The sequence below is a fragment of the Euwallacea similis genome, chromosome 7, assembly GCF_039881205.1.
Source record: "Euwallacea similis isolate ESF13 chromosome 7, ESF131.1, whole genome shotgun sequence".
NCBI lineage: Eukaryota > Metazoa > Arthropoda > Insecta > Coleoptera > Curculionidae > Euwallacea > Euwallacea similis.
In genome coordinates, this window is record NC_089615.1 from 112,231 (window position 1) to 124,594 (window position 12,364).

The following is a 12,364-nucleotide window of genomic DNA, read 5'->3' on the forward strand; positions in this document are numbered from 1 at the left end:
ATAACAGATTTCTTTTCGGTTTTGTAAAATTACTTACAAACGTTATTTATCTTAAGAAAATTGTTAAATAAAATGTCTAAATGGCCGTGATTTTTGTTCGGGGATAGGGGTCTCGTTCCTTGATTGGCGCGAGTGACCACTCTCGTGAATATTGTACGTGATTGCGGGACTCATGGGTAGTAACACTCGTGAACACTTTGACTACACGTTTACTGCACTAATTACGTTAATACGATACGAAACAAAGCATTAAGATTATAAATGTAGGTTTATGCCCGGAGTGTTACAATAGTTACAAGTCGGAAGCAGGACGCGACAGCATTGACGGCAATGAGGTACCGATACGAGAGTCATGTAAAGAGAGCGACTCCCGCCATCCGAAGCTCTTAAGTACTATTCCTAAGAGGCCACCCTCATAGGCATACCCCTGGTTAGAAAGGGCAGTAGTCGGCTCTTGGCCATCTATCATGTTAACACGTAACGTCTCACAACACCATGGACCAAAAAGAAACGTACTTGAGCGTGGACATGGAGACTTATGTGGCAGCAGCATGTAACAAAAGAAGAAAAAAGGCAAGAATGACAAGGGCAAAATATCCTATAATAAGTAGGAAGTCGAAACTGCCTCTGAAGAAAAAGATCACGCTCATCAAAACAGTCATTCAACCATAGCTAACATATGCACCAACGGCATGGGGTTATGCAGCTAGGATGTATTTAAAGAGTCTTTAGACAGTAGAAAACATTGCTCCGAGAACGACTCTGGGCACTCCTTGGTACGTTAGCGACGAAATCATAAAAGAGATCTCAACCACAGACCAATGACTGACGACATCAAAGGCCATACAATCAAGACGTTCCAAGTAATCGAGGAACATCCAAATGAGTTGATCAGAAAGGCAACAGACTACGGTCCGGAAAATGCCATTCTCTACAAAAGACCTAGGCATCAATTGCTGGATAACGGATGAGAAATGGGATCTACCGACATAGGACCAAACAAGTCAAAAGACTTGGAAGAAAAGGAAGACAAATTGCCAAGGAACCATTGCAATGATGAAAGGGAGAACCTTCTGGTATTTCAGACTTATTATCGCAAACAAGTAACTTAAAAGAAACAAAGCTGACGACAAAAGAAGCGCCCAGAAGGGTAGAAGAGGGAAGAAGATTCCTGTCGGTGGGGTGACTGAAACCATAGTTCCAGGAGATAACTCAATCTCCCGTGAAAGGCAAGAAGGAGGCCTAGACCGATAAGAAAGTAAAAAACGATAGTCCCGCTTTACTCTGTTATCTGAAGACAAACACAAAAGTGGCCTAAAAGCACGATAGAGGATTTCGAGCCCGTGCCCGAAATCCTTTACAAACAGAGTTTTTTTAGTAGGTGAAACCCTACATAAACTGGTAGTACGGGTTCCATTATCGTTTTACCGACAGGATTTTTCCTCCAAAGTCGCATCCCCCCCCAAAAAAATACAAGGGGCTATTCTTGGTTTGATTATTCGCTGGCGACTCAAAAACCGTGTCTGCATTCGCAAATTCATAATCCTTTTTCCTGAACTATGACTTCTTTGATAGATATAAGTACCACCCTATATCTACGCTAGTATCAAAACCTGATACTACAATAATAGTCACCAAGCTGAAACTCCGTATAAATTGTAATCTTAAAAAAGACTGACTTAAAATTACAAAAAACTTATACCAATTCAAAAAATGTAAATAATTTTCGATCGACTATTAACATTCACAATAAAAAATAATTATTACTGAATATATATTTAAATTATTTTTTGGTAATACCCAAACTTGCTTAACTTATGCTTGCATAAAAAATGTTTGAAGTAAAAGTTATTTGTCTCTGTCAGAAACATTTGAATTTATAATAGAAACTATACATTGCCAGTACGAAAAATAAAGATCACCTTCAAATAACCTAGAAAACGCTGTTTAAATAAAAAAATGAAAATTGCTATTTTGTCATCCCTAAAAAAAGTAAATAACCTTAAATTGAACGTTTGATTTAAAAATACGCCGTTGTTGAGAATTTATAGTGTCTCAAGATACATTGGCCGCACTGTATATGTATGTAGAATTTCAATCTGCATGAGTTATATCTACTTATATGGGAGATCACTTTTTAAAAACAAAAATTCCGAATTTAATCACTTTCAACTATTTATTTCGACAATACTGTACTAGCACTAAAGACCGGACTAACAGCGGTATAATAATAACAGTAATAATCCTGTTTACAATAGTCCTATCGCTATTTATAATTAAAATATGCTATGGTCAGCAGGAGCGATGTTGGCGTCGTGGGCTTAGAGGACTTCATGGAACTTCATGATGTAATTTATGTAATTATAGGTAGATTAACTGGAGTTACTTGACGTGCTCATTATATGTGTGGATTAGTAATTCTTCCTTGAAACAGAACTAGAGGTACAATGTTTTCATCTCCCTTTCCATGTAATGGGACCAGAATAACTTCTCGAATTTTTAGAATTGCAATAAATGGATGATCGCTTATGAATTCTTTTGTCGTTCTTCTTCCGGCAGATGTTAGTTGTACAAACGATGCTGAAATAGAGAAATGCAATAATTATAATCTAAAATCGTACCAAATGTATAAAACAAACGTCATCTCTAAAGATTGGCATTTTTATTAAGACTTTAACAAGTTTAGGTATAATTAAAAGATTCGTAATCTGGTAAATTGTGAAAAAAGTATTGAACACTACTCGAAAGCAAGATATTACTCCGCGAAATTAAGATTAACATTGGTAGATTAACTAGAGCTATCTGACATGCTGAACAAAATCATTATAGTATGTGTGGCTTCGTAATTCTTCCTTGAAATAGTACCAGCGGCTCAATGTACCCGTCTCCTTCTTTGTCTAATGAGTTTAGAGTAACTTCTCGTAATATCAGTAGTGCAATGAATGGATGATCGCCGATGAATTTTTTTAATGTTACTGACACGTAGCTACACTCCAAAGCCACGATCGCTGAAATAGGAGATTTTAATAATTACAGTACAAAACCTTAATGCTTTTAATAATTGTCTCTTATATTTGGTTATAGGGAAATTTGATCTTCATTGGCGGGCGGGTTCACAGGTAAAAATCATATGAATCAGAACTGAACAAACATGAATAATCAAAATGTACGTTAAGAATGACAAACATTCAAATCATAGTAAAACTAAAATTATGCCGTGGAAAAGTCGGAGGATCTGCTAATTAAGAGTCTATTATGGTTGATTATTTAACTTTAAATGACATTACTAACAGGACTTTATAAGAATGACAAATTCATTATTTTGATGAATACTGGTATGTTTTGTTTATACAGGATGACCCGCCGAAATTTTCTGTCTTAAGATATAGAAAACACAAAGACACTTGAATCTGTCAATTTTCATTTTAAGGGACTCCCTTATTTTTAATTTTAGGTAATCAGTTTTTGATAAGTTAAGGTTTAAAAATGATGTTATTTAAGAATGTAACAAAATCAACACGGAATGTTTTTATAAATAAGTCGCGAAATGCGGCTTAAACTATTATTTCTAACTAAACATTAAGAATTTTAACTAATCCAGTACTTTATTTACTTCTGTAAACTCTATCGTTTTATTCGAAAATGGTTTATACTATTCAAGAAAAAATTGAAATGATTTTGCTTCTTTTTCGAAACAATGATTGTGCCAGAGAATCTACAAATTCATTTAATAAATAACATTCTTATAAAGACGAATCCCACACTTGCGTGCGCAGTCTGGTTACAAAATTTTGAGAAACTAGATCTGTAGAAAACAAAAAAAAGTTGTGCAAAATCCAATAAGAACCGGAGCAGTTGAAATAGCTGTTGTCTGAAAACAATCAGACATTTTCAGGAATGCCAAATATTGGCAATAAACTATGCCGAAAGGGTATCATAAACCTGGGAACCTTCCCATAATGGTGTTCCCTGAAGCAATTTATTGCCGATAGATAAAAAATATACTGCCAAAATTTCCCAAGAATCCCACTGCAGTACATTTGTGATATTGGCTGCAATTGGTCATAGTTATAGAGAAAGTTGTACACTCTGGGGATTTCAAAGAAAAAAGAAAAAAAAAACCTGACTAGAGGCAGACAAAGGATCAATTCCTGGTACAGCGGAGGACGTCCAATTTCAGTAATTGAAAAGGGTCGTTACCGTGCAACATGGGAAGGGTAGTGGGAACTCACTGTTGAGTCTTCCACCCACTTCTTCGCCAGTTCACTCTTGACCTCATCAGAGATTAGAAAGTGGCAAAAATTCTAAAATAACCTTTGAAATCATCATATACCAATCACTTGTAAAACACATTTAAGCTAAGAGCTTTTGTTAATATACATTCACAAAAAGTCAAACAAGCAATTAGTTCAATTCAGTTTCTCCCGGTCTGACAAAAACGACAGTGGTCCTTCGGTAACAAAAAGTTTAGAACCAGCCGCGGAAGCAGAACCCACTAATTCTAACATTGTCCAGGGGAGTGACAGAATTTCCCCCAAGACAGCTGTTTTAGAACACATCATGATGAACCCCACTCTACGCAATAGAAGAAAATTAGATGTATAGATTACTTGGTGTACAATCATCTAGAGGATATTAACCATCCCATAAATCCCCATAAATTTCACCCTTATAAAATTAAGTTAATTCAGGAACTCAACAAAGACGATAATAATCGATGTTTGGAATTTTGTAAGATCATTAATCAATTAATTATTAACAATCAAGAATGTCTGAAACATTTATTTTTCTGATGACTGTTCCTTCTTCTTAAATAGCGAAGTTAACCGCCGTAACTGCGATTTTTGGTCGTCCAACAATCCAAGCCTGTTTCGTGAAGTTCAAACCCAACATCCAGAAAAACTAAACGTTTGGCTAGGAATTTTTGGGGATCCTATCATTGGCCCATTGTTTTTACCTGGAAATCTGAACGGAGAAATTTATTTGGATTTATTAAAAAATACTACTAATTCACCATTAATACAAATAATTGAACAAAATATAATAATTGTCACCATGTCGAAGACATCATTTTTCAACAAGATGGGGCTCCTTCGCATTACCAGGTCCCTGTAAGGTAATTTTTAGACGAAAAATTCCTTCAACGATGGATTCGGAGAAGAGGACCTACTGAATGGCCTGCACGTTTCCCAGATTTGTCTCTGTTGGCTTTTTTTATAGGGCTATTTAAAGTAAAAAATTTATGCGACACAACCTGAATACACCGAAACTTGAGAGCACTTTAAACAATATCTCTTCTACTGTATGGGTGTCATTTTCAAAATGTAGTAAATTGAAATAATTGGTAAATAAAATTGATAACATCGCCTTCAAATCTTAATTTCTCAAAAATTGATAATCCAAAATTGACAAATTAGATAGTTTTGAAAATGTAATTGAATGCCCTCTAAATGATGTATAACATGATACCTCTTTCCATTTAAGATTTTTATGGTGAAAGTCACCCCCTCTTAGAGGTTGAACCTGTGAAAATGATTGTACCAAAAAAATATGACTCCCGAATTTAAAATTGACGGCTCCGAGTGTTTTCGTGTTTTCTATATCATAAGATAGAAAGCTTCGGCGAGCCACTCTGTATAATTCTCGATGATATTACATTACACACAAATTCATGACATACCGTAATTTCGATGCCTAACAAGAAAATGTTACGCACCGGTGTTGCGATATAATGTTTCATCGCATGTCTGTACACGCCTTTGCACGTTCTGCCTTAACCTTCGTTTCAGCTCCATTAACTCTTCCTACGACATACACGTGACAACATACGCACTAACACAGAACAAGTTAAGAGGGTTCATGGGGATGGATACCTACCAATTAATGATTTCGTGTTCGATATGAAATATAGTATTTTTTACTGTTGTAGAAAAAATAACTTTTATTTGCTTAGATAATCTCTTTATTCGTGCAAAGATATATACAGAGGCATACCTATTATGTTTAATTAAAATCTTTAAACACTTGGTTTCGACACTCTGCCTTGAAACAACGGTAGACCCTGGAAGTTAATTCTGGCCTGTCTTTCTTCATCTACAACTGATCCTTGGCCCTTCAGAATCACAACGAATGGATGATCTGCAATGAATTCTCCTGGTGGTAATGGGAGCGGCATGCTGAATGCCTGTATTATAAGCCCTGAAAATCGGTTTCAATCCAGTAGGTACAAAAGAAAACATTAAAACAGTTAATTAATTTAAGAAATAAAAATTGATAATCACGTGATACACCACATCCCAATTGTTGCCAATATGATTGAATAGGAAGCCAACAAAATATCAATTTTCGTAGACGGTGTAATCATCTGTTTAAAACTTAACTAGCTCAGAGATTAGCGACTATGCACTTAATGTTGGCACTAAACATACAAAACTTAAACAAGACTCGAAGCACATTGGTAAACAAAGACGATCAATATTTTCCAAAAATGTTTGTTACATTTTCAGTTACGATTAATATAAAGAAATGGCAGTAATTAAATAAATATAAAAAGCCCGTATTCTTGAAGGTCCTGTGCTATTCGAAGAACATCTTCGTTTTATAAATACATACTACCAATTTTGTTGAATTCATATGGTCAAATCAAAATAACGAACTAAAAGTGTTGGGATCCCGTATCGAATCGAGTAGGAAGCAACTTCAAAAGAAATTTTTGCGGAATATTGTTAATATTCTGTAATACTTTTCAATAATGTTATTAAAAAGAAAATATGTAACTTCGAGTTCTATTATAGTTAAAATTACAGCAATATTATCGGTAATACTTGTACAGTTAGTTCCGGTTAGCACATTCTCGATGATATCACTGTCACTAGACTATATGCCACTAACCCGAACCGACAGAGTAAGATTGAAAGACTGAAACCTATCACAACCTGAAAGAGTATTCTAAAACCTGAAACAACAAACTTTTAAACCGATAGAAGACTAATCGCAACCTCTGATACATGAAATGTTCAGCAGCAGCAAATAGGCAAATTCTGATGGAGTGGATCCAACAAAAGAGGAGTAATGAAATCGGATTTACGTTGTCAATATGATACAAACTGGCTTAAAGAAATCCCAAATAAAGAGATTCAACATATTGTTTTGATGAAAAATATTGATTTATTAAATATATCGATATTTATTGCGTACATAAAAATGAAAACAAAGTGTCAAAATAGTTACAGCTACCTGATTCGTAATGATGCAACTTTACATTATATTAAACTTTTTATTAAACTCATACATAAATTTGTATAGAAGTAGACATTTCAAAAAGGTATACTACTCACGTACACCTTTTCACAAAAAAAATACTCTTACGTAACTAATAATGTAATTTATAAACAATTTTTTCTATTCTAATTTTAGGTTTAATAGCTTTTTAAACATTAAACTTAGACATGGGTAATTTATTCAGTTATCTTTGGCTTTTAGTTTGATGCCACATTGTTGATCTTACTCAATTTAGCTATAAACAATGTGTTTGAGAGCCTGTCCCTTCTTCTCTCATTCATTCTTTCATGAGACTGGATCAGAAAAATGCAGGGATGGTCGACTGTAAATATTTCTTGTCTATGCATCCTTATAGCTCCAGATCGCGCATAGATCACAAACTCTATTAGAAAATGTTTTGTATAAATCTTTGCTCTTGCACACACCGCCTAGTGCTTTTTTAGATACACCGGTTAGGAAGAAAATTACTTAAGTACCAATATTTTGACACGCTGCAGGCGAATTCCCCCGACAAATAGTGAATAAGGTAGTTAAATTTCAGGAAATCTGTGTAATATACCGGATGTCCCATCACTATGTCGATATTTCTTTCAGTGTTAGAGATAGAGCAAAATAAACTGCAACGCATATTTTCTAACTGAAGGAAAATACATATATAGGATATTACGAAAAAGTATGACGACTCTATTTTTTATTTAATTAGATATTTATGAAATAATTAAATGTAAATCGTTGCATTTTTAACAGTGTAAGAGGCTATAATTTGCAAACTATGTATATACAGGATTCGTCATATATATACAGTATCAGTCATAAACTTTGCTTCATATGAGAAATGTTTTTACTTGTGAATTTGGGTAATCTTTGCCTTCGGGTTGAACTTCACAAATGTTGAGAATTGATATATAAATTGAAAAACAAATGACGTCTATAACTGTGAAATTTCAATTTTTTTCAAAAACATTCAAAATTTTTTAAAATCACAAAGAAAAATATTTTCTAACCAAATGCCAATTTTTAACTTTCTCGGATGACTTTCATTAAAAAATTTTTTTGTATTTCTGAATTTCCGAGGTATTTAAATCGGTCGACAACCTTGTAAGCATACAGTATATAAAAGTAATTGTCTAAATAAATATTCAGTAGTTCAATTTATAATAAATACATCTTTTTAAAGAAAATTAAAAATTCATTTAAGACGCCACGTACAATATCGGACAAAATTAATTTGACTAAGAAAAATTTTCTGAAACTTCTTATCTATGAGCTCCTTGTTAAAATGTATTTACGTATCTTGTACATAAATAACAATAGAATGTTTCGAATAAAAAAGTACGTTGTTAGGTTTGGTCCAATAAATATTATTTGCAAATGTTTAAAAGTCCACAAGTCAAAATGTGTAACAAAATTAAATTGACCATTTTAGTTTTCCCATATTTTCTTAAAATTCGCTATCGAAAAATTGCGCGTGAATTTTACACGGTCTTTAAAATGTCTAGTGGAAAACATTTTTCTGTAGATCTCAAAGAAAAAATTATTGAAGATTCAAATTATAACGCCGGAAGAAGTCAAAAATTAATAAGTGAACAATTCAATGTGTTGAAACAAGTTGTTTCACTTATTATTAAAAAATTTAAGCTTCATGATTGTGTAGTGAACCTAAAACGGAGTGGACAAACAAAAAAAACTACAAAAAGGATGGATCGTCGAATAAAAAAATTGAGCCAGTAAAATCCATGGTTATCAGCATCCCAAATTTCAGCCGAATTAGTGAACTCTAATGTGTCATCCAGAACAATTCAGCGACGGTTGGTAGAAGCTGGCCTTCCAGGAAAAAGGCCAGTAAAAAACCATTACTATCCAAGAAAAATAGGCAAACAAGGATAGTATTTGCTGCAATATTCAAATTGGAAAACGGAGGACTGGAAGAAAATTTTATTTAGCGAAGGATGATCAACGAATCAACGAATAATGAATCAAAATTTAATTTATTTGGAATTAATGGCTCAAGATTTGTTCATCGTCCAGCTAACCAAAGATTACATCCCAAGTATGTTTCGACCACAATAAAACATGGAGGAGGGAACATAATGGTATGGGGCTGTTTTTTCGGATTCGACGTAGGTCTTATTCAGAAAATAGACGGAAATATGGATCGATTTCTTTATTGCAATATATTGGAAAATGTGATGTTTCCGTATGCAAAGTGGGAAATGCCTCTTAAATTTATTTTCCAGCACGATAATGACCCGAAACATATCGCCAAATTAGGTAAGAAATGGTTTGTTGACCACAAAATTAATGTTTTAACTTGGTCTGCTCAATCCCCGGATCTCAATCCAATAGAAAACCTTTGGGAAATAGTAGAGAAGAAAATTCGAATAAAAACCATCACTAACAAAGATCAGTTATTCGCAGAAATACTTCTAACTAAATTGGAACTTAATGGATAGTGAAACAATTTGGAATCTCATTTCGTCCATGCCAAAAAGGTGTCAAGAAATTATTAAAAACAAAGGTTATTGGACAAAATACTAAAATAATGATATGTATACAGGGTGTCCTCGAATTGCGTGGCCAAAATGATACCGCAAATTATTTAAGTAAAAATAAGTCGATTTAACTAAATTTGCCTCAGTCCAAAAGTTGATAATTACGGAGTTACAGGGTGTTAAACTTGAAAAAATAAATCGCATTTTCTTTAATATCTTTCGATTTCTTTGAGCTAATTTCACGAAACTTCATATCTGAGGGTGTTTTAAAATGACAAATTCAAATTTATTAACCATTTAGTTGTATTTTCTAGAGGGCACCACAAGCGACCATTAGGACACATTTAAACCTCTGTAACTTTTTTGTGCCATAGTGTATGTCATTTTGACATTAAAAAATCTTTTTTCCTATCTTTTATACTTAGAAAAGGTATACTTTATTGAAGTCGCTAGAAGCAACGGTTTCTGAGAAAACCGCATGTAAATCTGATGATGCATGTAACTTAACTTAAAATTATTTCTCGTTCAAAAAAAAGTGTTCAAGTTTTTTAAAAACAATTATTACTAAAGATAAAATATAAATAATAATTAACAAAGAATCAAAAAATTTTGAACATTTACTGTGATAGCAAATTAAATGAAAAAAAAATGAAATCAAAAACTTATATAAGTTAATTTAATTAATTAGTTAATTTTATTCCTCCTTGTTCCTCCTTGTGTGGACAAAAGTATGGAATATCATAGATTTAAATTTATTTTGCATTTAGTATTCAGTATTGAGTGTTACAGTTCGAAAAAATTTGAAGCCGCAATGGTTAAAAAAAATATCTTTCGGAAGATCTTCGACCACAAATAGTGGAGATGTCAAATAACAGAGCTAATCAGAAGGACATCGCAAAGACATTTAATGTGAGCCAGGGGTGTGTATCGAAAATTTTGAGGAAGTTTAGGGTATTCAACGCCGTAAAAAATCATCCGAAAACAGGACGTCCCAGAAAAACAACAGCCCATACAAACCAACGTATTAAAATTATGTCCTCTAAAGATCCTGAAAAATCATAGCGCTTAATAAAGGAAGAAATTACAACTAATAGTGGTATTGAAATTAGTGATTGTACTATGAGGCGTCGTCTATGTGATACTGGATTGTTTGGACGATTGGCAGTGAAGAAACCATTAATTTCCAAAAAAAAACCGGAAAGCCAGAATTAAGTTTGCACGCTCACATCTGTTTTGGACACCCGAAAAATGGAATACCGTCCTTTTCAGTGACGAAACCAAAATCAAACTGTTTGATTCGAATGGAAAAACTTATGTTCGGCGACCAATAGGGAAGAAATTTGATCCCAAGTACCAAAAGCCCATTGTTAAACATGGCGGTCAGAGTTTAATGGTGTGGGGATCTTTTTCGAGATTTGGAGTTGGCCTGTTAGGCAAAATTGATGGAATAATGGATCGGTTTTTATACAAAAATATCCTAGAGCAGCATATGCATCCATTTGCCGAGGAAGAAATGCCACTGGTATGGCGGTTCCAACAGGATAATGATCCTAAACATTCTTCACGGTTGATTAAAAATTGGTTTATTGAAAACCAGATAGATGTTATAAAATGGCCTTCACAATCTCCTGATTTAAATCCCATCGAACATCTGTTGAACCATTTGAAACGAAAAATTAGACAAAGACACGTGTCAAATACTGAAGAATTGTGGAGGATCATACAAGAAGAATGGAAAAACATTTCTTCCTCAACGTGCCAGAATCTAATTGATTCAATGCAGTGTCGATGTCAGGCTGTCCTAGATGCTAAGGGGTATGCCACAAAATATTGAGTTTACTTAAAATGGCAGACTCCATACCATGATATAAAAAATATTCCATACTTTTGTTCAAGTGTAATTTTTCATTTTCATTTTTCTAAAAACTTTTTAATAAATATTTTATCAAATTAAAATAATATTCCATACTTATGGCCACCACTGTATATCCCTTAAACTATAAAAAAATATTCGTGAAAAAATTTCCATTTTTTATGCAACTAAGATAAGTTTACTAGCATGGAGTACACCTGTACTCTTGTTAGTATTCAACAACATCTATCTTTTACGATGCCATATGCTACCAATAGAGGCACACATGTACCCGTGTTATTGCAATATTGGTGATTCTCTATAAGCCTTGGTGGCGAGGCCGGGGGTTCCCGATTTCATATACATATCAAGGCTTTTTTTCGCTAGTGAGTCAGTGTATTTTCAATTTTCTCTGCACTTGCAAGCATATTTGAAAAAAATGAGTGAAGCAGTAAGATTTCGTAATGCAAATAAACTGACCGAACAAGAATTATTAGTAATTCTAGAAACAGACGATTTTGATGCCGATTGTGATAATGTTGAATTAGAAAATGACATAGAGAACATAGATATCATTGAAAAAGAGGAGGAGATTATTGATATTATAGCCGTCATAAACGAAGAATCTCAGGATAAATCCGAAGATCAAGGTGACCAAATACCATATTATATCTCCAAGGACAATACTCAGTGGGCAAAAATCCCTTTTAGAAATATAAGAAGAGGCAATTGTAATATC

At 33.7% G+C, this 12,364-nt stretch overlaps 1 protein-coding gene across 5 annotated transcripts in view; it reads right to left on the reverse strand.

Annotated features, from left to right (window-relative positions):
* Window positions 1-2,279: 2,279 nt before the first annotated feature.
* The window catches only part of LOC136409892 (antichymotrypsin-2-like), a 96,712-nt gene continuing 86,627 nt past the window's right edge, over window positions 2,280-12,364 (reverse strand). Inside the window, exon 4 of one of the 5 annotated variants that reach the window (XM_066391733.1) lies at window positions 2,280-2,580. In XM_066391733.1, the coding sequence (XP_066247830.1) occupies window positions 2,399-2,580 (182 nt within the window). In that variant the 3' untranslated portion in view covers window positions 2,280-2,398. Of the gene's footprint in view, window positions 2,581-5,939; window positions 6,199-7,275; window positions 7,664-12,364 lie in introns of those variants that run through there. The other 4 variants (XM_066391734.1, XM_066391732.1, XM_066391739.1 and 1 more) reach the window with 4 other exon arrangements.